The following is a 27,298-nucleotide window of genomic DNA, read 5'->3' as shown; positions in this document are numbered from 1 at the left end:
AGAAAGAAAGAAAGAAAGAAAGAAAGAAAGAAAGAAAGAAAGAAAGAAAGAAAGAAAGAAAGAGGAAGAGAGGAAGGGAGGGAGGAAGGAATGAAGGAAGGAAAAGACATACAGCTCAATAGTAAAGTGCTTGTCCTGCATACGCCAGGTCCTAGATTTGATCACACACACACACACACACACACACACACACACACACGCACACACATCAGAGAATGGGGGGATTGAGAGAAGTCCTGTTTTCATGTCCGTGAAGTTTATTTCCTTACATTTGTGAAAGACACAATGAACTTTGTGCCTTTGTGCCCCTCAGGGGGTGAGCTCTTGCCCAGTGGAAACAGTTGTCTAGATCACAGTTGTTTTTTAAGGGAGATTGAATTTGAATTTGTTAAAGAAAAGAAGAAGGAAAGTCAATAGAGATGTACACACATCTCTATTTCATTATTCTTCCAATAAAAAAAATGTCAGCACGAGAAACGATGCTATGTGCTGTTCAGCAAGCCCTCAGGGGCTAGCAAGGAACTTGAACAAAACAACTAAGTTCTTCTAAGATTGGTGAATGGTGTGTGTTTAAACTAGCTTCTTTTATCTGACTGGTGTTGTATATAAGAATTTATGCTTTGTGTTTTCTTTGTTTGTTTTGCTTTTGTTTTTTTTAGACAGTATCTCAATTTTCCCGGTCTATTCTTCAACTAGCTCTCTTGCCACCTACCAAAGGCTGGGGTTACAGGTGTGTGCCACCACACCTAACAATTTGCAATTTCAGAGAAAGATTTTTTACCTGGAATGTTAAAAATTACTGTTAAAAGTATTACTCTTGAATTTTTAGCTACTGATCCCAAACCAGCCCTCATCTCAAGGGGAATAAAAGGTAATTTATTCTGCAGCTAGAGGAGCGCTGAGAGCTTGAGCACGTAGCTGCTGTTCCAGGGGCCTGGGCTTAGTTCCAAGCACCCACAGCTCAGGACCATGTGTCTCTAGTTATAGGGGACATGACACCGCTTCTGGCCTTTGATCTGGCATGCCAGCCTGTGAAAGGAACATCCATACATATAAGTAAAAATTTTAAAAATGTTTTTAGATGGTAGAATATTCTGGAGACAAATATAAGTGACTATGGCCCAGGAACAGAGTTCACACTTCTCAAAATAACTTCCATGTTCTACGTGGAAGTGGTCATATGAGATTTTATTAGTCAAAGAACAAAGGAAGTCATCACTTTTGTCAAATACTTTGGCAGAGACCACACATACATGGGTCACATAAGTCAAAAAAAAAAAAAATCTGTGTAGGTTTCAGATACTATCTGAACTCTGATGGCAGAGTTTGCTTTTGAGTTGGTGGAACTTAGGGTCTACTCACACATTCTCCTTGCTTTCGGGATCCTAAGGAGGTTCAGGTCAGATACAGATGACAAACAGTTCTATCCTAACATGCTCGGCTTTGGTCTGCAATATTTTAAGTAATATAACCACAAAGTTCAATTGCCTGACCCTGTAGGAATTTCTAACACAGGCACAGCTTTTCCTTAAGCTCAGAACTTGAGTTCATGTAACTTAGTAACTTCACAGACATGCTTGCACTGTTTTGACATCTTCTCCTTCCATTTTTAAAGGAAAACTCTACAGCCGGGGAGCAACAGACAACAAGGGCCCTGTGCTGGCCTGGGTTAATGCTGTGAGTGCCTTCCGAGCTCTGGGACAGGTGGGTGGCCCGCTGTGCTGAGAGGGAGGGCGGTGGCTGTGAACATGCTTTGAGCTGTGTGCCCAGTCCTCAGCACACTGCTCCACTTACCTTCCACACAGCAATCTTGAGTGCGTATTACCGTCACAGCCACTTTAAAGAGAAAAGCGAAGCTTGGGAAATTTGGGGAATGTACTCAGAGCACCCCAGCCAGACAGCAGTCATCCTAGAAGCTTGGACTCCAGCCTGCAGGACCAGCCACATCAAAACAAAACCAGAACACAGAGCTGCTGTGTTGGCTCCACAAAGAAAGGCACTCGCTGCCGAGCCTGTGTCCTTCTGAGCCCTAGACCTACAGGGTGGAAGGAGAGAACCAACTCCTTCAAGCTGTTCTTTCATTTCTACATGTGTGTTGTGGCATGTGCACAATCCCCCCCACATATCATACTACATACACCACACACACATACACACAGCACACGGAATACAGTGCTGGTTGGTGCTTCAGAGCCTACTAGGGCTTGAGTTTACATCTCTAGCACCCACTGTAAAATGCTGGGTGAGGAGCCATGTCTATAATTCCAGGACTAGGGTCCAGGAGACAGGCAGATCCTGGGAGCTTGCTAGCCAGCAGCCTTGGCAAACGGTTGTTCAGTGAGAGGCTCTTTCAAAAAATAAGATGGAGCACAATAGATCAAAAGAGTTAATGTTGGCCAGGCACCATGGTGCATGCCTGTAATCCTAGTACTCTGGGAAGCAGAGGCTGGTGGATTTCTGCAAGTTCGAGGCCAGCCTGGTCTACAGAGTGAATTCCAGGATAGCCAGGGCTACACAGAAAATCTCTGTCTCAGAAAAACAAAACAAAATAAGATTTGATGTTGACTTCTGATTTTCACATAAGTATGAATGCTTGAGTTACTCTACACACATCATACACACACACACACACACATACACACACCACATACAGCCTAAAACATGACAAAACCATGATGACCCTGAAGTGTCACGGACTAGGACATTCAGGAAGAAGTCCAACCTTGTCTCCTCCTTTCATTCCTCACTTCCTCGTTATCACAGGCACGGCTTCATGGACAGTGATACAGTGGCTAGACAAACCTCTGTGACCTGAGCCTCTGCCTGCATCTCCTAGGCACTCTCCCTAAGATGGGCTGTTGTCCACAGGTGCTCTTATAGGGTTACGGAAGCAAGGCTGGGGGAGCTCTGAGGAGGCAGTCCGCTCTTCCTGGCTACAGGAGCTCATTGTTGGCGGGTCCGGATGCATCTTTGCCTCTGGTTTGGCAAGGATGTTTTGTTTTTTTCTCTAGTCATTCCTCTCTTGTGTTTGGACTCCCAAAGAAGACTGACTCTGCTGTGTGGCTTCACACATCTAGACCTCAGATTTCATTTTATATAAATGGATACATTGATTCAGAAAGTTGAGCTTAAACACTGTGTTCTGCTACATAGTTCCATGTGGCCCAGAAACAGCCAGTCCAGATATCCTAGGCACTCTGGCAGTAATAGCCAGTGCACATCTCGGCAAGCCTAGCCCTTGATTCCACTCATCGAGGGTGGTGGCACCTGTCTGTGAGGAAGGTCCCTCTCCCTTTACAGCTGCAGACCTGTAGAGAAATTTTAATCCAGCAACATGGCTGCTCCAGCAAGGGATTACATCCAAAGGCCTATGTCTCTGTGATCCAGATGGAGTACAGACACTCCCTTAGTACACACCTTTAATCCCAAACAATGGCACTGAATTGAGGGGCAGACAAAGTGATGAATCATTAATGTGTCAGAGATAGCATATGCCCAACTCTCATGAGAATAGACAGAAAAGAGGCTACTTACAAGCAATGCGGGGAGAGAGGGAGAGTTCAGTTTGGCACAGTTCAGTTGAGTGCAGTGGAGTTCATTTGAGTTCGTGGGGTTCCATCCCATTTGTGCAGTTCCGTTCATGGAGTTCAGAGGCAGTTTTTCCAAGAAGAGCAATTCAGGGAGAAGCCAGTTCGAACCAGTCAGCCTGGAGAGGATTTTTGAGCCAGAACAGCTGAGTTGAACCAGCCAGCCAGATGTTAGAAAGTATAAGTTTATTCAGTAGTAAGACTCAGAGGCTGAAAACATTCTAGGCCTATATAAGACTGTAAAGGGGTGTTTTTGTTTGTGTTTGTTTTTTGTTTTGGTTTGTTTTGTTTTTTCCCATCCACTTTTCTTCCCTTTACCCATTTTCTCACCTCTTTCACTTCTGTTCAGTTCCATGAAATTGAGTTTCTTACCCTTTTTTCTTCTCTCTCCCCTTTCCTCTGCTTGCCTCCTTTTCCTTCCTTCCTTCTCATGTGTGATAACCAATATGTATCAGAAAATGACTGTATAATAGCCACAGTGTGCTTTGCTTTTTAAGTTTAGCTCTGAACATTATATAATCACAAGCAAATAAGAAATAGCCACTGCCTTTGAGCACATCTCTTAACCTCTCTGATCCTCTTTTTCCATATGAATGAGAATTTCCACCACACAGGGTTGTGGGGGAATTTATATAAAGAGATATTTTCAGCCAGATGTGGTAATACACACCTGGAATCTACGCTTGGGAGGCTGAATCAGGAGGCTGCAGACAGGAGTGGACCTGCAGGGAGAGACACTGTCTTAAGCAAATACAAAGAAACAAAACTGCAAAGATCCTGTGGTGGCCGCAGCCCTCCTTTCCTCTCCCTCCCTCGCTTCCTTCTCGTTCTCGGAGAATCAAAGAGAGGTCTCCCAGCATGAATCACCTCACTAAGAGGCAGGGCAACCTTTAACGCCTGTGTTCATCTTAGAAGTGACACTGCTCACGCTGGGCTGTGCCGGTCCTCTGAGGAGCAGAGGTGACTGCATACAGACTTTGGCTGCTGGTTCAACATTAAGTAACTGTAATTCGGTTTGCATCTTTTTTTCCAAGATGCATTTATTTATTATGTATATAATGTTCTGTCTGCATTTATGTCTGCAGGACAGAAGAGGGCACCAGATCTCAGTGTAGATGGTTATACGCTACCATGTGGTTGCTGGGAATTGAACTCTGGAAGAGCAGCCAATGTTCTTAACCTGAGCCACCTCTCCTCCAGCCCTTATTTTTTAATTGTTGAACATTTTTCATTTGTGTGTGTGTGTGTGTGTGTGTGTGTGTGTGTGTGTGTGTGTGTGTAGAGGAGCATGTACAGAGGGGGAGCACGTGCCAGGCATGTATATGAAGGTCAGGTGACAACTTGCAGGATGTTTCTCTCCTTCTGCTAAGTGTGTCTCAGCGCTTAACCTCTGGTCATCAGGCTTGAAGGCAAATGCCCTTACCCACTAAGCATGTTGCTAGCCCTGATTTACATCTTATGAAATATGATTTGCTGAGCATCTCTTTAGCTACATCTCTGTTGGGGGATACTTAATCACATTGTGAACCCTGAGACTGTGAACTGTAAAAACCAGTTTCTAGTTGTGGTGTGCTCATCCCTAGCACACACCGTTAATCCAAGAGCTTTCTGTAAACAGGCTTAAATACAGTTAACCATAGGTCAAGAGTCAGAGCAAGCAACCGGTTGACAGGAAGTGAGCATGGAGAAAAAAAAGAGAGAGTGAGAGAAAGTTCAGAGGACAGATAGACAGATGCACAGGAAGTAGAAAGGAGGGCATTCAGTTTGAAGTATTTCTAAGCTGGCATGAAGAAGGAAAAGGGGCTTTTCCCCATGGGAAATGAGTGGAATAGGAAGCACTTTTTCCTTCTGGGATGTGGGCTGAGTGGGGAAAGTGCTTTCTCTGCCTCTCTGAGCTGGTAGGCTTTCACCCAGCATCTGACTCCTGAGTCTTCACTGGTAAAATCAAACGATTGGGCTTTTCTTTCTTTATAGCAACCCATCTCAGCGATCATGTGCTCATCAATGTTAGTAAAGAATGTCTGACTGTGACGATTCGGAGCTTCAGCGCATCTTCCTAGGGTACACAAAACTGCAATTGGTACCAGGGAGCTAATTCTACTCCCCATCGCCCTCATCCAAATAGGTGACCAACGGTCACTTCTTTCCAAGGTACAGGGCTCTTCCCATTCTATACTTGTCTCTCTGCTCCATGGCAGCCCAGACTTACTCCCTAGGCTGATTACTGTTATAGCACCATGTCCCTTCTCAGCACATAACTGTGAGAGTTCTCCAAATCCTTCTCTGTGCTCTCAAAGATACACAAAGTATTCAGATAGAAAGGATCAAAACTTCAAAGGAGGCTTTCCATGCCCAGCATTCTGTAGCAAAAACCACAAGATCCATCCATTCTACAGCAAGATCAAAGCCTTCGAGGAACAAAGAAAGCAGGTCCTTCAGAACAGTTGAGAAATAACATTCTGGAAAGAAGACTTACCCTGAGGCCTAACAATCTTTCAAGGGAAAGGGTTTTCCTCTATCATGCTCAAAGTTATGCAACCAAAGAGCAATTTGTAATCGTAACGTTTATTCAAAAGCACTTTTCAGGTGGACTGGGGAGCTCACCCAGCTGGGAAAGTACTTGCCACGCAAGAATTGGGACTTGAGTTCAAATCAAAAAGACCCTATAAAAGGTACTCGTGCCTAGAGCCCCAGTGCTTGCAGAACAGGAAGACCCCTCACTCTCTGGCCAGCCAGTGTAGCCAAAATGGTGAGCTCTAGATTCAGTGAGAAACCTTGCCTCAAAAATTAAGCTGGAGAATAACTGAGGAACACACTAGACATAGCCCTCTGGCCTCCACATACATGTGCTCACATGTACACCTGTACACCTGTATACATACATATCTTACACACACACAGAGAGAGAGAGAGAGAGAGAGAGAGAGAGAGAGAGAGAAGGGAAGGATGCCTCTGTTCTGCCCCTTCCTGTCCCATCCTGCCACCTCAACTTTACTGAAGCACAGTCAAGCTTTGCAGTATGGATGTCTTTTTCCCTAGCATTAAATCAAAGGAAATCCATCTGCTGGACTTACCCTTGTTTCTCCTTGGCTGCTGTAAATAGAGCTGCTGGAAAGGTAAACAAACCATACATTGAGTATAGATGATTATTTAAAGTATCTGTATTTAATACAGCTTATAAATGAAACCTTGCTTGGGCATATTGTACAATCTCTTTGTTCTGTTATTAATGTAGGATCTTCCCGTGAACATCAAGTTCATCCTGGAAGGGATGGAAGAAGCTGGTTCTGTTGCCCTGGAGGAACTTGTCAAAAGAGAAAAGGACCGTTTCTTCTCCAGCGTGGACTACATTATGATTTCAGACAACCTATGGATCAGCCAGAAGAAGCCCGCACTCACTTATGGAACCCGTGGGAACTGCTACTTCATGGTGGAGGGAGGTACTGCTTGTGGAGGGAGACAGGGTCAGTGGGCAGGATGGAGGAATTACTGGGGACCTTGAAGAGGATGTCAGCAAGCTTTACTTGGGGTCAGAGTCTGGGCAGTCACAGAGCCGTGGTGCCTGGGGGTGTGGTTCACAAACTCCTGGAATCTTAGAGTGTGTATGCTTGAAGGTTGTTTTTAGAGTCCCGGAGGTCTCCTTTGGAACTGTGGGTATAGGGTGTGAAGGCAAGAGTAACACACTTGACTACCTGGACAGATGCTGGGCTGCATTCATTCCCTGTCATGTGCCTGCAGGCCTTATTGGCCGGGAACCACAGTGCTATGGTTGAGAGGCAATAGAAGGCTGATGGTATCAGAAGCATCAATCTGTTACACTCAACCTTGTGTAGATACTTTACCCTAAGCTTTAGTTTCCTGTCTCAAAACTTAGTGCAGTCCTCTTACGCCAGCTCAAGATTATTCTTTCTTTTCAATTGTTTTCAGTAACACAGGCAACCTATGAAAGTATATACAACTTATAACAAAAAGTCCTTCCTGTGACAATGCAGCCAGTACTGATGAGACCTGGTAGGCTAGGGTCAGATGGAAGGGGAGGCACACCTCCCCTATCGGTGGACTGGGGACAGGATGAGGGAGGAAATGAGGGAGGGAGGATGGGACTGGAAGGAGACAAGGGAGGGGGCTATAGCTGGGATACAAAGTGAATAAATTGTAATTTAAAAAAAGTCCTACCAGGGTAGATCATTAGTTAGCCACTTTAGTTTCCTTAAATAACAGGATGAAAATTTACTAGTGACATGATGGAAATATCCAAACCTAGGCCTTATGGGACTTAAATGTTATGAACCAGCCAGGCACAGTAGCACACACCTTTGATCCTAACTCCCAGAAGACAGATGCAGACAGATTGAGTTCAAGGCCAGCCTGGTCTAACTAGGGAGTTCCAAAACAGCTAGAGCTATACAGTAAGATCTTGTCTTGACAAACAAACAAATAAATGTTATGAACCAGATAGAAACATCTTTCATGTTTATACATTTTTGAACGTATAATATACATTCTTATCATTTGAAAAGCAGGGTGTTGGGGACACAGTTCATGGAGGAGCACTTAATTGTCTAGTGTGCATGGTACTGCAGGTCCCTTCCCAATGCTGCAAGAGAGAGGGCGAGAGGAGGGTGAGGCAAAGGAGGAGGGTGGAGAGAAGGGGAAAGGAAAGCAGAGGTGCTGATGTGCATCCCAGGGACATAGGGTGAGTAAATCGGCTCGAGCTTCCGGGGGTTCACCGGGAAGAGACACAGATGCTGAGAGAGATGATGTGGGGATGCTTGGAAAACCGGAAGCTAGAAGTTGGAGTACCCAGTGGGAGTCTCTGTCAACAAACTTGGCCGTGAGAAGGAGGGATGGGGTCGTGGCTGAAGAAGCACAGCGGGCCTGCCATGTGGAAGAGGTCCAAGGAGAGCAGACTGTGTCAGGCAGCTCGAAGGGTGTGGCGGCATCTGCCATGTCGACGGTGGCTGTGCTCTGTATCCAAGGCCAGAGAACTCCAGCAGGGTAGTTTGTCGTAGGCTGTGATGTATAAAGTAGTCAAAATGTGTCAAGATGGAGACAGCAGAATGGTGGAGGTGATAAGCCGGGGCAGGAGAGGAGGAACACGAAAACCAAGGACAAGAGGGTGGGGCAACTTGGAAGGGCCAAGGACCTGGGTGTCCAACTGTGGACCAAGAGTGGACAGTGACGTGGCAGGACAGTAGCTTAGGATTGCAGCTGCAACACTGTCAACGCCAGCACGTTGGTTGGTTCAGCTGCCTAACAGACTGCCCACGCTGAAGTGACCTATGTGAGACTTTTCTTCCACTAACAACTGTTGGGTAGGTGTGATAGAAGAGAAGGAATGAGAGACAATGCTTAAAGTTTAAGTGGTAACTGATAGGGTATCATGCTCAAGCTGGAAGTACTGCAGATGCTGAATTCAGTTCCAGGTCTTCAGAAACTGGAAGCATAGTCCTTTGGCTTACACTCTGGGCAACCGTGGTGTTAGGTTTGGGTTTAGACAAAGGTTCAGAGCTACAAGGATGACAATTGAAAGGTAGAAGGCAGTGAATGACACTAAGCCATTAGTGTAGAGGAGGTAGAAAGAAAAGGATTATGGGAAGAAAGCTAGGGAAGTGGCGCAGCTGTTGCGTGTACTTGCTGTGGAAGCATTAGGGTCTGAATTTTCCGTTAGCCATGGAAAGCTGGCATGAGCATGGGTGTCAATAACCCTAGCACTGGGGGATTGGCTCTGCCATAGGCAAACTGGTGAGCTTCGGGTTCAGGGAGAGATCTGACCTGAAGAGAATAAAGTGAGTATGAAAGAAAACACCTGACATTCTTCTCTGGCTTCCACATGTGTATATACAATGTTCACGCCTGTACACAGGTACATGCATACTCATCCACTACTCATACCCAACACACACACAGGAGAGAGAAAGGGAGGGGGGGAGAAAAAGAGGGAGACAGTTTAAAAGCGGCATTAAGGAATTGAGTACAATAGAAAAGAGAAAGAAATCACTGCAAGTGAAAAAAGAAAAGTCTCCCAGAAGTCGAAAGAGGAAACTTCTCCTGAGAGGTGACCTGAGACAAAGCCAAGAGAAGCCAGGTACATACACAGCAGTAATTCATCAAGTATGGTCTGTCTGGTCATCTTGGATAGAACTGTGCAGTGGAGCAGGGGGAGAACGAAACAGTGTAAAACATGGAGGGGTGGAGTCTCCAGCTCACATGACTGGGAAACAGAAGACTTGAGGTCAGGTCTGGAGGTCATTTACCTGAGTCCTGAAGCACAGCTAGGCAGGCCTTCCCCCCTGTGGAAAGCTAGGGCAAAGGAAGCATGGTGGTGGGTAAGCCTCTTCTCTTTGATCTGCTCTATAGGTAAAGTGTAGAGATCAAGATTTCCACTCAGGCACCTTTGGTGGCGTACTCAATGGACCAATGGCTGACTTGGTTGCTCTTCTAGGTAATAACTCATCCCTGAGCATTGGTTGTTCTCCTTGGCTCTGAAAAGGTTTGTACTAAAAGAAAAACTGACGAAGCCCACGTGGTATGTCATTTCTCTTCGTGAAGTGATGCGCTGCTTTTAGTTCTCTTCTATTTATTGAAGTTACTTATTTTAACACGGTTTGTCTTGTACGCATGCATAGGTGTGCAGTGCGCAAGTGTGTGCCTGTGTGTGTGCATGCATGTGGAGGCCAGAGGTCCACCCTGGGTGTCATTCCTCCTTTCTCAGGTTGAGACATTGGAACCCAGAGCTGACCAATCAGGATAAGCTGACTGGGCTACAAGAGCCCCTCCTCTCTCCGCCTCTCCAGATCTGAGATTAGAACTGCATGCCACTGGGCCAAGATTTTTTTTTTCTTTGAGTAAGGGTCTTACCATTCAGCCTTGGCTAGTCTAAAGCTTGCTGTGTAGACCAGGATGACCTCAAACTCATAGAGAGTTGCCTGCCTGGTCCTCTTGAGTTTTTGAATTATAGATGTGTGCCATGACCCCTGGCACAGTGTCCGTATTTTATACATGGGTTTAAGCTAGCAAATGCAGGTCCTCATGCTTCTAAGGTGAGCACTTCACTGCCTGGTCCATCTCCTAGCCCCACAAACCTTCTTTTATTGGATATTGGGATATAGGTTGCCATACACAAAGTCAAGAATGTAGAGAGGTGAGGGAGTTAGAGCAGCCACCCCTGGCTGCCTCCAGTGCTTCTAGAGCATGGGGTAACACAGGAGGACTCTCTGACTGCAGATAAATGAGCAAGTGGCAACAAATCAGAACGGGGTTGAGTGATGTCAGGCACAAGGCCCTATCCCATCAGCCTCTGCGCCATAAGTGGAGCCTGATGATAACCCAGCCCTCAGTACACGAGCACCATGAGGTTCTCAGTAGGAGTGCCCAGCTGTGGTCGGAAAGCTGGATGGCATTGGACAAGTTACTTACATTGTTTGGTTTCTGGTTTCCTCAGTTGCAAACGGCAGCATTACATGTTTGCCTAGTAAGTTTTAAGGGTTAATCTTGCTGTGATGAAACACCATGAGCAAAAGCAACTTGGGGTGGGCGATTTGTTTGGTTTATGCTCCCACATCACTGTTCATCACCGAAGGAAGTCAGGACCGGAACTCAAACAGGAACCTGGAGGCAGGAGTTGATGCAGAGGCCAGGGAGGAGTGCTGCTGGCTTGCAGCTCATGGCTTGCTCAGCCGGCTTTCTTATGGCAGGGAGCACCAGCCCAGGGGTGGCCCCTCCCACCATGGACTGGGCCCTCCTACACCAATCACTAATTAAGAAGATGCCCCGGAGGCTTGCCTGTAGCCAGATCTTCAGAAGGCATTTTCTCAGCTGAGTATCCCTCCTCTCAAATGACGGGATGGTAGTTTGTGTCAAGTTAACATAAACTAGCCCACACACAACATTACTTTGAGAATACAGTAAGATGTGCTTAGAACGTCAGAGATGACTAATGGTCTGCCCTGGCCAGAGAAAACAGATCTTATCTCATGAAGGACTTTAGAGTTGATAGTGCCAATATCTGAGTGCTACTTGGCATCACTTTGCAAGTTTGGTGTGGCACACAGGTGCCAATGTGCTTGCTGACTGCAGTTCACTGAACCTCTGCTCCTGACCTCCTGAAGGTTGACTAGCCTGTGCAAACAGAGGTTTTCCCAATGCTGCTAGGTGGAGTCCCTGGAAAGCTGAAAAACTTAAACTTGAGGGGCCTCTCTTGCAGCAGCCTCTTCCAAAGTCCTCCTGTGGGGGTACTCACAAATGTGCAGTTGTTGTTGTTGTTGTTTTTATGTTCACAAGTTACACAATACCTCGGTTTGACACATCTGGCACTATGCTCTTTATGTAAACTGCACATTGTTTGGACAGATGAACTGTCCAAACCCTGCACGTTAAACCCCTCGGCCTTGGCAGTCCCAGGCAGTATAAATAGCCCGCCTGCCCTGATCAAAGTCCTCATCAGTGTCTTTAACACTTCCTCCATCATGACCCAAACTTAAAATTTAACAGTGAAATCATAATCAACATTTAATTACCTACCTATGTATCATCTATCTTCTATCTATCCATCATATCATATCTATCAATCCATCCATATATCATGTCTATCTACCTACCATCTTTCTATCTATCTCTCTATCTAATCTGCCTATCATTTATCTATTATGTATCTACCATCTATGTCCATCTCTATACCTCTCTCTGTTATTCAACTAGCTACATAACCTATTATTGATGTATTAATTTTTTCTTAAGTGTTATTATACACAGGCAGTATCTTGTGCTTGATAACTTCAGCAAGAACAAAATAAGATTTTTTTTAAAAGAATTCAGATAATTACAACCTTATATTTTGGAGCATGGATGGATGATTTTTTTATTTTTAGTTTTAGTTTTATTTTATGTTTTTGGTTTTTTTGAGACAGAGTTTCTTTTTATGGCCCTGACTGTCCTGGATTCACTCTGTAGTCCAGGCTGGCCTCAAACTCACAGATATATGCCTGCCTCTGCCTCTCTGAGTGCTGGGCTTACAGGCGTGTGCCACCGTGCCTAGCACCAAATTCTTTTTTTTTTTTTCCTCTCTTCATGATTAACCTTTTTACCAGACTTGTTTCTCCTTTCTTTTGTTGTCATTAAATATTTGTCTATTTTTCATACATAAATGAAGGTGTCCAGGCTGGCCTGAGATTCATGGCAACACTCCTGTCTTTGATCCTAGGTACTGGGAATAAATCATTATTCTAAGTTTCACATTGACTAATCCCAAGCGACAGCTTTCAGGTTTTCCCTCAGACACGATGACTCTGGCTGGATTGCCTTTAGCAAGGCATGGAGTTTCTCTTAACTTCACAGTCATGCACTGCTTTGTCAAGGAATCGTTCGTAAATGGACAAAAGCACATGCTACACTTGCATCTGCTTTTGGTATAACCCAAACCGTCCACAATAACACGCCTTCTGGGTGTGCACTCTTGTTTTCTGAGTGCTCTCTATAGAATCACAGGAACGCGGGGTTGGTCCAGTGTTAGTCAAACTAACAGGAATTCTGCTTGCTGGTGTACCGTGCGGTGCTGAGGTGGAGAACCTTCAGGAGTAGGCTAAATTCTGTGCTTTGGCTTAGGGTTACAGCATGAAAATCCAGAACCAGCCTGGCTTTGTGTAATTGTCTGTCCTTCATCATCCTCTGTCCTTCATCATGCCGGCACGATGCTGGTGACCACCAGCATAACTAACAGTAACAAATGTTTACTGAACACCAAGTGGCTAAAGCCTGTGATAACCTCCCCTGGGAGAATTGGATGAGTTCTCAGACAGGCTGGAAACCTCAGAGGTTGGGTAGGGAGGGAACAGAGAAGAATGGAATACTTGTGCCCACAGGTAAATCTCCAGTGGCTTCTGTTTTCCAGTTTTTCTACTCTGCAATTTTTAAAGATCATGAAGATGGTTAAAAGACTGTTGACCCAAGAGTAGTTTCTTTGGTTTGGTTTGGTTTGGTTTGGTTTTAGAAAGGGTCTCTTGTATCCTAGGCTGGCCTCAAACTCAATATGTAGCCAATGATGCCTTTGAACTCCTGACCCCCCACCAGAGATCTGGGATGACAGGCATGCTCTGCCATGCTGTGCCATGTAGTCCTGGAGACAAAGCCCAGAGCCTCAGAACCACCAGGCAAACACTATACCCACTGATGCCAGCCCCAGCCCTCTTCTAGTCTTTTGGGACAGAATTGAGTGTGGGATCTCAAAATCCTCTTTCTTCACCTTCCAAGTATTGAGACTACAGGGAAGTGTGAACACCAAGCCTGCTTGCAAAGGCATGATGGATACATGGTATCTAATATCATTTAGAACTCAGAATTCTAGGGCCCTCCTGGGGGCAAAGATGATGTCTCTAGTAGGTGATTCCAAGGCAGCTGCTTTCCCTCCATGCACTTTCCAAAATAACTATGTTCTCAGAAGCATCATGTCCACCGAGAAGGGAGGGCTGACCCCCTGACCCAGCAAACTTATCAGTGATGAAAAGCCATAGAGTCTCCCTGATGCGGAATTACTCCTGAATAGCAGACAGCAGACGTTAACATTCCCCAGTGTCTCAGGGTGGCTCTGTGGCTTTTCCTAACCAGATCTCACTGCGAGTGAACTACAGAGGAGGAGAAGATGCGGGTAACATTTTCCTCCATCAGCATGTCTGCTCACTGGCATTTCTCCCAGCCTGGTAGTGGAGAAGACGGCGGCGCAGAGCCGAGACTGCAATTTTAAAATGCGGTGTGTGCCAACAACTCTGGTTATGCTCCAATCCCAGCATGGTCCACTAAGGGCATCTAGGTTACCACCACCCTCACGGCAGGAACGCTGCTGTCATGGTTCCTTGGTATGGTCTGCTTTTGATGCCTACAGCACTCAGGCCTACTTGTCAAAAGCACCACCAACAAAAATCCTGCCAATGTGGTGCCCGCCTTGTGCACACAACCTCTCTGGGTCAGCGGCTCCACCCCGCCTCGTGTTCTCCTTGGCTTCCTGTGGCTTCGAATTCTGTGTGCTCATTCCTCCTCAGAGATCTTGACACTCCTTGACTCCATGGCTGGCTGGCTGGAATTGTGAACAGGGCCCATGTTTCACGTTTCCCCACTCAGTGTTTGCATTTGAGACTGTGAGTAAAAGCACAGGGTGCACACTCAAGGAAGACTTTATGAGCGTATTGTTAGTGATTTTTTTTTTTTGGTGAAAATATATTACAAATTGGTAACAGCCAGACCCAATCCTTTAGCATCTATCTATCTATCTATCTATCTATCTATCTATCTATCTATCTATCTACCTACCTATCATCTAGATATCTACTTACCTGTCTTGCATATATATATATATTGTGTGTGTGTGTGTGTGTGTGTGTGTGAACAAGTGTATGAATACTAGAGACTGACATCAGTTGTCTTCCTTGATTTTTTGACTTTACTTGCTGAGGCAGGGTTTCTTCTACCCAGAGCTCTTCAATCAGCTATTTTTACTAGTCATCTTACCTTGGAGATGCCCTGTGCGTGCTGTGAGAAGAAACAGCCTCCACAGACTCGTGGGTGTGAACGCTTGGCTCATAGGGGGTGGCACTATTAGGAGGCATGGCCTTATTGCAGTGGGTGTGGCCTTGTCAAAGGAAGTGTGTCACTGTGAAGGTGAGCTTCGATATGTTCAAGCTACACCCAGTGTGGCACACAGTCTCCTGCTGCTGCCTGTCCTCCTGCACCATGTCCGCCTGCCCGCTGCCATGCTTCAGGCCACAGTGATAATGGACTGACCCTCGGAGACTGTGAGCCAGCCCCCATTAAATGTTTTCTTTCATAAGAGTTGCTTTGGTCTTGGTGTCTCTTCAGAGCAATGGAAATCATAACAGAAACACCCTGTCTCCTGCTCCTGAGTGCTAAGATCACTCAGGGGTCACCGCTCCCATCTGGCTTCTCTGTGGGTGTGGGCACCTCGTGCTGAGTGGTAAGCATTGTATCCACCCAGCCATTTCTCCAGCACCCCAACACTCTTCATTTTTAGACTTCAATAGGATTCACGGGTTTGAAGTATTATCTACACACAGTGCTGTGCGCTGGCGAGTGAGGGGCTGTGTAACAGTGCACTGGAATCACCACAGTCTTCAAGACTGTCCTGTAGGATCACCAGAGAAGGATTGGAGGTCTTGGGGAAGCTCTGTGGACAGGGGAGGGCCAGAGGAGGAGCTGGTGAAACACAGAGCACTGAGGCCTATTTCTGCTGCCTTGACATGCTTGCACCCCAAGTTTGGCTTCCTATGATCTATTTCTGGAAAACTGCTGGTTACAATTTGTCTTTGGTATGTATTTTCTGTGTGTGTGTGTGTGTGTGTGTGTGTGTGTGTGTGTGTGTGTGTGTAGAGGAAAGCTGAGAAAATATTTTTGGAAGGTTCAGTTTCTTGTACATGTTTGTATGTATGCATCTATAAAATATATGTATATACATATATTTAACTATTTAATAATTTATACCTATTACTTCTTAGCTTGGGATGAGATAAAATGCAAGCATGAGGCTGGCTTGTCCGTGTCTCAGCTCTGTCCTTGGCTAGGTAGCCATCCGGGCAGTCTGACTCAGGATGAACTTTGGGACCACAACCCCTTGGGAGAAGGGAATTGTTGCCACTGGTTCTGTCCCGGGGGCAGTCAAGAGGGTTTTGTCACAGCCTCACCTGGCCTGGCTCTCAGAGTACAGCACAGCACACTTGTAACTTCTGCACCTCTTCCCTAGGTAGTCTGGTGGACTCATCAGGCCACATCCTGATTCCTGGAATCTATGACCAAATGGCTCCTATTACAGAGGAGGACAAAGCAAGGTATGAGAACATTGATCTGGACCTAGAAGAATACCAGAAGAGCAGCCAAGTTGAGAAATTTCTGTTTGATACCAAGGTATAACCAGACTGTACACATGACCCGAAGGAGGAACGAGGCTCCCAAATCGTGTTCTTCAAGCACCTAATCAACACCACACGGTGTTGGTCTGCGCATCTTAGAACACGTGCAAGGTTAAGTTGAAGGCAGATTTGACATCCGTTTTCCTCAGGTCTAGATCAGTCCATCCTGGGGAGTAGTTGGGACAGGCTTCAGGCGTCTAACCATGAATAATGACTCATTCAACAGTAGGTCTCTCAGAGGCATTTGTTAATTTAAATCCCATTCCACTGTCTGTCAAGGAGCTGAACTTTCTGAATGCTCAAAGATTAGAAGCCACCATCTGAGACAACAGCTCCAAAACCTGTAATCGATCACTTTCTCAGACGTTCCCAAGACCTTTCAGGGCTGATGGTCAAGCCAGAGCATTCCCTCCCCTGGGCTGTGAAGAAACTTAGAATCAGAGCAGAAATTCCTGAAGAATTTAAAGTTTCTCTTCCTATTCCTTCTCTTCCTCCTCCTCCTTTTCCTCTTCTTCCTCCTCCTCCACCTCCTCCTCTTCATCCTCCTCCACCTTCTTTAAGAATACTTTACCTGCTGCAGCCTGAAGAGCTGACTTCGTGGTTAATGCCATGTATTGTTCTTGCAGACAACCTGAGTTCAGTTTGCAGCACGAATTTGGGTGGCTCACAGCCACCTGTCCCTCCAGCTCTTGGGAATAGGACACCCTGTTCTCCCCCCTTTAGGCACTGTGCTACATCCATGTACACACAACTCAGCTGCCCCACAGTCGTACATACACATAAACTAAATAAACTAATAAAACTAAATCTTTACAAAAACAGTTTCTTGTGCAGGTGTTGGCATGTGGGTGATCCGCAGGCGCTGCCCAGCAAACCCATGCTGATTGTAAGTAGAGGGCTTCCTCTGGAAATGTAGTACTTGCAACAGGCTAAGTTTGTGCAAATACACTAGAAAGGAGTTGGCTTAAATACTGAAGGCTTAGGTAAGGAATTCTGAGAAATGAAATTTGCTACATTCATTATCAGTGGATAGCACTGATTAGAAATTTATGATTGGATCCAGTTCCTTTTTAAACTATTATCCATCGCTTATTATTATTATTATTATTATTATTATTATTATTATTTGTGTGTGTGTGTGTGTGTGTGTGTGTGTGTGTGTGTGTGTGTGTGAAACACATGTGGAGCCAGAGGACGACTTTCAGGAGTTGGTTCTCTATTTCCATCTCGCTGAGGCAGGGCCTTCTTTTTGACTTTGCTCTCTGTATACTCCAGGTTGGCTGGCCCATGAGCTCCTCCCTGCCTCTATTCCAACAGGAGGAGTGCTGGGATTACAGATGTGTGCCCCACATCTGTCTTACTTGTGCTCTGGGGACCAAAGTCAGGTTGTCAGGCTCTGTGGCAGGTGCTTGTATGCACAGTCATCTCATAGATCCTGGGTTCAATTTCTGAACCTGCTCCCCTGATAGGGAGAAGTTCCGGGTAGAGAAGCAGCATAGACAGCCCACAGGCAGCTGGAAGCAAAAGGCCTCATGTGCTGAAGGGAAACTTGGCCTGTATTATTATTCCAGATATAGTCACCTTAGTGCTAATTAACTTGTCATGAGCAGGTCTCAGGTACCTCGATGCTGGAGATACAAGCAAGTTAATTCAGCTGAAGTTTATTTCATTGTGAACAGGGCCCAGGGCTCATGTTTCCCCTCTCTGTTCTTGCATTTGTATCTGTGAGGAAAAGCACAGAGTGCACACTCAAGGAAGAGTTTAGGGCTTTGTCATGCTGAGCAAGTGCTCTACTACTGAGCTATAGTCCCAGTCCTTCCTTCCATCTGCCTGTCTATCTATCCATCCATCCATCCATCCATCCATCCATCCATCCATCCACCTATCCACCTATCTATCTATCTATCTATCTATCATCTATCTATCTATCTATCTATCTATCTATCTATCTATCTATCATCTACCTACCTACCTACCTTCCTACCTACCTACCTATCTACTTTGAGAGCAAATTCCACTATGTGTCCCTGGTTGACCTAAAACTCACTATGTAGACCAGGTTGGCCTTGAACAACCATAACTGGCTTGTTTTTAATCTGAGGTAGGATTTTATCTAACTGAGTCTGGTCTCATACTCACTAAGGAGCCAAGGATGGCCTTGAACTCCTGATTTTGTTGCCTCCACCTCCCAAATGCTTGGGATAGAGGAACCTTCCACCAGATTGTGTAGTGCTGGGTATGGATCCCAGGGCTTTGTGTGTGCTGGGCAAGTACTCTCCACACCCAAGCCCCAGCCCAGCCCTCAGCTGGATGTCAGTCACGTGTTCTTTGCGTGGTTTAAGAGGGGCTCCTGGCACACCTGTGGAGGTACCCGTCTCTCTCTATCCATGGCATCGGGGGTGCGTTTGATGAGCCTGGAGCTAAAACAGTCATCCCCAACCGAGTTATAGGAAAGTTTTCAATCCGCCTGGTCCCGCACATGAGTCTGTCTGTGGTGGAGACGCAGGTAAGAAATGTACCATTTCTCGGTCCCACACCCCCTGGAAAACTGAGCAGTTCTGTGTTATTACTGAAGTTCCTTTTTTTCCCAATACAGAGAATGGAGCAAATGTCAAGAAACCAGTTATCAGTCTCACTCAGCGCAAATCTCTTTCCTCAATTACACATGCAATTACAGAAGTCAGAGAAATAGCCATTTGCAGTTGCAATGATGGGAATATTTTTAAAAATTAGATGGTAGCTATAAAGGCAAGATTGGTTTTACACATAGATGGAGTGGGTAACTGACTACGCTTGGCTGGAGCCAGAAAATCTCAAGCCCAATCATTTGTTATCTCGTGATGCTTGAAATCGGTGTGTTAAAAGCAGCCATTGTTAGGGAAGTACTATCTGGAAGGCGTTATCCATCTGCGTTATCAGCCCATTATTAATTTACCTCAAATGGCTTTCACGGAAAGTGGACTCTTGAATAAGGGAGCTGAGGAGATACCTCACTGCCTTCCCCAGTCTCTCAGTTCTGTTTTCCCGTTTCCTGGTATTGTGTTCTAATTGTACTCTAAACATCTCCTTCCCTCTTCCAATCTGCCCTTCCCCCTTTCTCTTTCCTTCTTCTGGAGCTGCTTTGTCTTACACATTCCGTAAGGGCACGACACGCCTTGTCTCATTCGAAGGCCCATCCCCTGCACCTTGATGCTAATAAATATGAGCTGAATGAATGAATGGAGCCTCCCAGGAGGCCTTCCTCAGCATCCATTGTATAGGAGTAAAGCAGCTTGTTGAAATGCCTCCTTCACTGTTTAGCTTGGAATTGCTCCCATTTTTCAGAATTTTCCATGATGTATAAAGTCCCCCAAATATTCACTAGAGTGCAACTAGATCAAAAACAAAAAAACACACAAACAGAAAACTCCAAGGACATTGCCACTGAGGGACTGCATTTAAATTAGGTTCCCTAACTTTCAGCACACCACTATGGATCCTGGGCTGTGCGGGCACAAGGGTTGGGGGTAGTTAGCGCACACCTCCTCTCTGGATAAGCCTCAATCACTGTCACAGTGGGTGACTAAGGGCTCACCACGCGCCCACTCATGAGGTCGGCTCTCCACTGGTTTCTGGTGGAAGACCCAGCATTTTCTCACTGTTGACAGTGTCGCCTTCTAGGTGGAACAACACCTGGAAGCCATGTTCTCTGAAAGAAACAGTTCCAACAAGATGACCGTCTCCATGGTGCTAGGACTCCGCCCGTGGACGGCAAACATCAAAACATCAACGCCACTCAGTACCTTGCAGCACAAAGTGCCGTCAAAACAGGTGAGACTTGAGGACACTCTGATTCACATTTGCAATGGGGCCAAGACACTTTTAAAACTCAAGTATCAACTGTCCTCTTTATCCAAGTTGCATTAGTTGCAGTTTTCTAGAGGGAAGGAGCCAATGGCACGAGTATGTATTAAAAGGGAGTTCATTTGGCTGCCTTTCATGATAGTCTGGGCATTCTAACAATGCCTGCCTCACAGTGGAGAGGCCGAGGGCCCAGGAACTGCTTAGTCTGTGCGGCTGGTGCTGACCTGGGGCAGAACGCCTGGCACATTCCTGGAGAGCTGTGCCTTCAGTCCACATGGTAAGCCCAAAGGAGCTGGGTTCTGAGAGCAGTGAAAGAGAGCAGAAGCAATGTTGATGAACTTGCCAGGAGGAGGGAAGGCAAGCAAGCAAAACCAAAGCTTTCTCCTTATGTCTCCTTCATCAGAGCAGCCACCAGCAGGTGCCATCCACATTTAGGGTGGGTCATCTCACCGCAGATAACCCGATCAGAGCATCCTTCAAATGAGTGCCCCACGGCTTCCCTTTTAGTTGATTCCAGACCCAGTTGAGCTGACAACTAAGACTAACCATCATTCAGGGCACAGTACTGTGTAGACAGGCTGCTTCTTACCTGTGCTTCCTGTGGGCCTCACAAGTGCCATCACCAGATTACAGAGGAAATTGTTATGCAGTCCGAGACTCCTGGGAAAGACCATAAAGTTATTTGTATTAGCTGTTAGCAGGATGAACAATCTCTTAGCCTAATTTGAGATTGCCATGTAGGAGGGCTGCTGTTTTTAAAAAACAGAAATCTTATTTGTTTGATTTTATCCATGAAGACTCAAAAAGCCAGATGCTAGGGTGACAGCCTGCTGACTCAGAGAGGCAGAGAAAACACCCAGCTGTTCTTCCTCCTCAGCTGACATCTCAGGAGGAAAAAGCCCCTTCTCTCTCTCCACATGGAAGAGGAAGAACTCAATGTTCTTCCGTCCTGTGTTTCCTTATGTCACCTGGTTGCTTGCTCTACCTCTTGACTAATGGCTGGCTTTATTTAGCTCTTGTGTATAGAAAGTTCTTGAATTAAAAATGTGTTCTAGGGCTGAGCCACACCACAACACGAAACAGGTTTTTCCAGTTCACAATCTCAGGGTTCACACTGGGATAAAATATCATGCAACAGAGGGGTTTCTGTCTACATAAGTGCAACAACTAGAGGCCAGAAGATGGCCTCGGACCCCCTAGGATCAAAGTCATAGATGGTTGTGAGTCCTTGTGTGGACTGTGAACCAAGATCTTCTGGAAGAGCAGCAAGTCCTCCTACCCCACCGTGTCATCTCTCCAGCTTGGCCCAGACCTTCGTGAAGCACAAACTCTCTGCTGGGGTTGAGGTACTCAGACCTGAAAAAAATATTGAATAAATCCAAGATTTAGAGCCATCTCCTCTTTACCATCATTCCTAATGGTCCTATTATTAACAGATATTTTGCTAAGGAGAAGAGTCAGGACAGCAATTGAAGGCCACTGAGAAATGATGTGTCTGCAATAGCAAAGGTAAATACCGTGAAGAGTTATGAAATACTTCAGCTGGAATGCATAGGACACTTTTTGGTCTATGCTGAGTGACTACCACACAGGACACAGGATTGTGAGCACAGAATGAGAAGATCAACAGGTGAGCTGACCCATGACAGCAGAGAGCTCCACTGGAGCCTGCCTGCCCCCTGCCTGTGTGAGGCTGGCCAACCACACACCTAGTGGCTTAGAGACCTGATGCGTCTCTTCCCAGTTCCGTAGACTGGGAATACCGGGTTAAGCTCATCCCCGGCCGCTGGCAACTCTCGAGGAGGAGAGAGGAGTGATGAAGAGGAAGGGATGGTCCTGCTGGAGGCGAGCAAGGGGCTCGGGTGCTTCTTCCCCTATAAATTCACCAGCCCCAGGGGATTATGGGGCATCCCCCGACAGCACTTAAATTTAATCACCTCATTGGAAGGCCCTCCCTCCAATGTTGTCACACAGCTGGTTAGGGTTTCAACATACAGATTTGGAGGCTGTGACATTTGGTGCATAACAAAGGATATTTAGGAAAGCTTGATATGAACAGATTGACAGATTATATAAACCTCCAAACTAATGAGAAACAAAAATGTTTGAGTCTTTGTCATGTCAAAGGTAAGAAACTGAAGAAAGCCAGGTGGGGCATGGTTCTCCAGGGATCCTCTCACTAAGGAGGGGCCAGAGCAAAACAGAGAAAAGTTGGAGTTCCAGTTTAACTCCAAGATTAATTATCTGGGAATAAAGGTGTGTGTCACCACACCCAGCTCCAATTTATCAGATAAAAAAAAAAAAAAAGAAAACAGTGTATTTATTTATTTGTTTGTTTGTTTATATGAGTGCTCTATTTGCTTGTATGCCTGCAAGGGGACATCAGATCCCGTTATAGATGGTTGTGAGCCACCATGTGGTTGCTGGGAACTGAGCTTGGGATCTCTGAAGAAGCAGCCAGTGCTCTTTTGTTTTTCTTTCGCTTTTTCTTTTTCTTTCTATTTATTTATTTTGATTTTTTTTTGTTTGTTTGTTTGTTTTGAGACAGGGTTTCTCTGTAGCCTTGGCTGTTCTGGACTCACTTTGTAGACTAGGCTGGCCTCAAACTCATAGAGATCCGCCTGCCTCTGCCTCCCCCCCCCCCTAGTACTGGAATTACAGTGCTCTTAACTGCTGAGCCATCTCTCCAGACCCAGGATTTGTCATTTGAAAGCACATCTGGAGATCTTCTTAATAATAAAGTCATTTTTCTTTTGGGTTTACCAAATGGCTTGGTCCTAGGATCTCAGAAGCATGCTGAGTACTTCAGTTGGATTTATGACACTTACAATTTCTCTGTGGACATGGCTGGGTGCCTTTCCTTCTTCATGTGTGTGCAAATGTGTTTCCTTATTTTCATTTCTGTTAGGTGCAACTACATCCAGGGGTCCAAATTACTCGCTGCTTTTTTCTGGAGCTGTCAAAGCGGCACTCATGACAGCAAGTGCCTTCCAGTGTGCTCTGTCACAACTCCCCCATCAGGCCCTGGGTAAAGCTGGAGTGGAAATAGAAAACGTGGATCCAGTGACGTATTTGTTCCTTCCCATTTCACATGTCTTGGGACATCTGGACCAGAAATAAAACATTTGAAAGGTAGCGATGTTGGAAATGGTTTATTATTCCCTCTGTCCCTCACCTTCTTACAGTCACAGCCACCTGGACCTTCACTCCCGCGAATCCAGTGCCACAGAATTGCCCAGGCTGAGACTGGGTTGGTAACAGCCCTCTAACACAAGCCAGATGTCTCTCAGCCTGTCAGATTCTCACTTTCAATCCCAGTGGCTCAGACCTCCAGTTTGCCTTCCAGGCCCTGAAGAGCTGCGGTGCCCAGTCATTGCAGCCGAGGTCTCTGGACCTGAATCACCTTTGCCTCTGTTCGTTTAATAAGGCGAGTGCTGGCTTCCACCACCGGCTGCAGTTTCTCCGTGGACTCTTTCAGAAGCGTTACCAGCGCATGTCTCTGTATTAACTTGTCTTCCCTTCATTTATTCTCTCCAGTCTCTCCAACAGTCCGAAGTGAAGCGATCACTACTCAGACCCTCCCGCCGTCTGGAATCCTTGTGCAAAAAAGATGAGTTTTTCCTTACTTCCAAACTTCTTCAGATTTGTCGAGACTGATGCTGGCTGCTCAGCTCCTAGATTACCACTCTTCCTTCCCCACCAGTAAAGCCCCGCCCCTCCTCTTCCTTCCCCACCAGGAAAGCCCCGCCCCTACACACAGGAATATCCACCATTCTAGCAGCAGAATTCACCGTGATAGGATCTCACCCTACTGAAATTTTGCTCATTGACTGAGCCTACATTGCCGGAAGCTTTTGGTAGCACCAGTGTTAGAAGGTGAGCTAATGAACCCTGATATCAGCAAGACAGTCTCAAGGTAAGGCCTCAGCTAAATCTGCATCCATTAATCATTTTAGCTAACCAGCTTGTTTGGCTTGATTGGGCTCGATGGTGCAAACACTACAAAAAGTTAAACTTTTTTTAAAGTCAAGTGTATATAAATAAACCAATCTTTATAAGTTCATTATTTAAATGACATTAATAGGGAAGAATTTGAAGGCTTATTTTAAATGTTTCTCTTATTGGTTCCAAATAAAAACAACCCATAACATGTTTTCCTTCATCTTTCTGCCATCTGCTAGCTATTGAAATGTCACTTTTCAAATTTTCTGTATCACCTTAAAGATGGTGGCTGAGGAGATGACTCTGTGGGCAACACGCTTGCTTGCACAAGCATGAGGACCTGTTGATTTGCAACACCCACACCATAGCTAGGTGCATTGGCAAGCGTTTATAATCCCAGCACTTGGGACAGGGCAGTGGTCAGAGTCCAAGGGCTCACTGCCGGGCTGGTCTAGCCAGTCACTGAGACCAAAGAACAATGTATTCTCTTAGTCTCCTCTCTGCAGCTTCCATGAGACCAGCACTATCTCAGCTAATTACTCAACAAACAGGAGAGGAGAGATATGGGCGGGAGGCGGATGGAAAATTGGACCTAGAAAATACCAATCTTGCCATGCCCGAGTCCCAAGTTCATGTTTCTCTGCCAGCCATGGTCAGAGTGAGCCTCTTCCAGTTTTCTACCCCACCCTAAGCCACGTGGCTTCCATAGCCTGGCTGCAGCAGGGCTCAGGAAAAAGAGTGTTATTAACATTTATTATACATACATGTAAGATACCTTCCCGGCTCCTGGATAGGCCAACTAATCAGTCATAAGAAGGCAAAAAATTGGACTAAAATACTTGTTTTCAAAAATGTTATTAAGTGATCATTCAATATATCCTATCCTGGGGCATCTTGTAACATTCTGTCTTAGGGGTTTTGCTTCTGTGAAGAGGCAGCATAACCAAGGCAACTTTTGCAAAAGAAAGCATTTAACTGAGTTTGGCTCAAGTTCCAGAGCATTACCGCATTAACATCAGGGTGGGGAACCTGGTGGCATTCATGGCAGGCTTGGTGTTGAAGAAGAAGCTGAGATCCTGATCTGGAGAGAGAGAGAGAGAAAAACAGAGAGACGGGGCCTGTCATGGGCTTTTGAAACCTCAGAGCTCACCCTCAGGGAAACACTTCTCCAACAAGGCCACACCCCCTAATCCTTCCCAAACTGTTTTCAACTGGGGACCAAGCATGCGAATATGTGAGTCTCTGGGGTCACTCTCGTTCACACAGCACAGTGTCAGTCAGGTAACCCTTACTGCATTATAAGAGGGCAACCCACCACGCTGTAGTGTACTATGTGTCACTATGGGGAAGCTTAGGTTCCTGAGTACAGCTGAGCAGTATCGATGCACTGGAGGAAATGAAGGACTTGGAATGCTTGGGTTTCATACTGCTTTCATAAAAAATCGAATGTAATAGTCTGGAAACCTGTTGTGAGTGTCCACGGGACTGTTCAAGTGTCCTTGCCATGTCTCTACAGATGAGTTGGGTGAGGGGAGTGAGCCAGGGCACCCACAGCTTCTGCTCCAGCCCTCCTCTCCTTGCTCATACCAGGTATACCCAGCAAGTCCATGGTTTTTGTATTATCTGGGTGCTCAGGTGGTCTTCTCACCTGAGAGCCGGATCCCCCATCCTTTTTCCCGTTTCAGTCATCTACCAGTCACAGAAACTTCTGCTCCCCTGAGACTTTCCTCTCTGGAGTGCTGCAGCTTTGTAAATGGGCCATGGGCTAGGTAACGGCAAAGTCCTGGAGCTCCCTTCACAGCTGTCCTAGGAAAAGACCAGTCAAAAGCTGCATGTCCTGCTGCAGCTTTTTTTTTTTTTTTGACTTATAACAAAGGTCCCTTCCTGTTTTCTGCTTGCACAACATCATATTTTGTCATTTGGATCCAGCAGGAGACTCCGGAGTGGCCGTGTGATCTTAGAATAATCTTTGGCATCAAAAAAGGGTCTGCCCACCATCACCTCCACTTACTCTGCTGGCCTCATACCCTCCCTTCCTAGCTGTGTCTGGATAACCCTGTTCTTCTAATACTTCCAGTTCCTCAACAGCTAAGAGTGGTCTCATAGCCTTCTCTGTTTCTCCTTCTCCGGAGATATCCACACTCACTTCTTTCCTCATTATTTTTCAGATGACAGCTTAATGTGTGGGTACACGTGAGTGCTACTACATGAATAACTGGGGGGGGGGGTCAAGTCTTTCCGTCTATCATGTGGATTTGGATGATTGTCTTAGCTAGGGTTTCAGTGCTGTGAAGGGACACCATGACCAAGGCAACACTTATAATTAGTTCTTGGGGCTGGCTTACAGTTCAAAGGTTTAGTCCATTGTCATCATGGTGGGAGGCTGGCAGTGTGCAGGCAGACGCGGTGCTGGAGTTGCTCAGAGCTCTACAGCTGGATCTGTAGGCAGCAGGTAGGTTGAGCATGTCTTACCTCAACGCTGGTCTCCCTAGTGAGGCACTTCCTCCAAAAAGACATACTCCATATGACATACTCCATAAGACATACCACACATACTCCATCAAGGCCTCACCTCCTAATGGCACCACTCTCTCTGGGCCAAGCATTCACACAAATAAATCTACGAGGGACATACCTATTCAAACCAACACAGGGACCAAACTCAGCTCATCAGGATTGGCAGCAAGCACTTTTACCTGCCAAGCTATCATCAGTCCAGCTGTAATTGTGGGTTCATCTATGTGTGTGTGTGTGTGTGTGTGTGTGTGTGTGTGTGCGCGCGCGCGCGTATGTGTGTGTGCGGATACATGCGCACATCTGTGTGCATTCATGTAGAGGTCAGAGGGTGGTGTTGCTGGGTGTTTTGCTTAATTGTTCTCTACCTTATATTTTGAGACAGGGTGTCCTCCTGAACTTGGCGCCCAAAATTTAGATAGGTTGGCCAGCCAGCAAGTCTCAAAGAGCCTCCTGCCTCTGCCTTCCCTAAAGAAATGTTCATAGGCCCTACCTTCCTCT

At 46.0% G+C, this 27,298-nt stretch overlaps 1 protein-coding gene across 1 annotated transcript; it reads left to right on the top strand.

Annotated features, from left to right (window-relative positions):
- Positions 1 to 1,615: 1,615 nt before the first annotated feature.
- LOC129685859 (beta-Ala-His dipeptidase-like) lies at positions 1,616 to 23,720 on the top strand (the record flags this gene model as incomplete). Its single annotated transcript, XM_055619373.1, is given in 10 exon segments — positions 1,616 to 1,704; positions 6,823 to 7,032; positions 9,948 to 10,032; positions 16,333 to 16,493; positions 18,843 to 19,004; positions 20,159 to 20,257; positions 20,260 to 20,308; positions 20,575 to 20,618; positions 21,955 to 21,971; positions 23,250 to 23,720. Coding segments are annotated over 10 exon segments (1,040 nt in total), but the record flags the coding sequence as incomplete, so codon positions are not given.
- Positions 23,721 to 27,298: the final 3,578 nt, after the last annotated feature.

Source organism: Psammomys obesus, unplaced genomic scaffold, assembly GCF_907164565.1.
Source record: "Psammomys obesus unplaced genomic scaffold, mPsaObe1.curated_primary_1811, whole genome shotgun sequence".
NCBI lineage: Eukaryota > Metazoa > Chordata > Mammalia > Rodentia > Muridae > Psammomys > Psammomys obesus.
The sequence above is the reverse complement of the archived record's forward strand: the minus strand, read 5'-3'. Positions and strand labels throughout refer to the sequence as shown.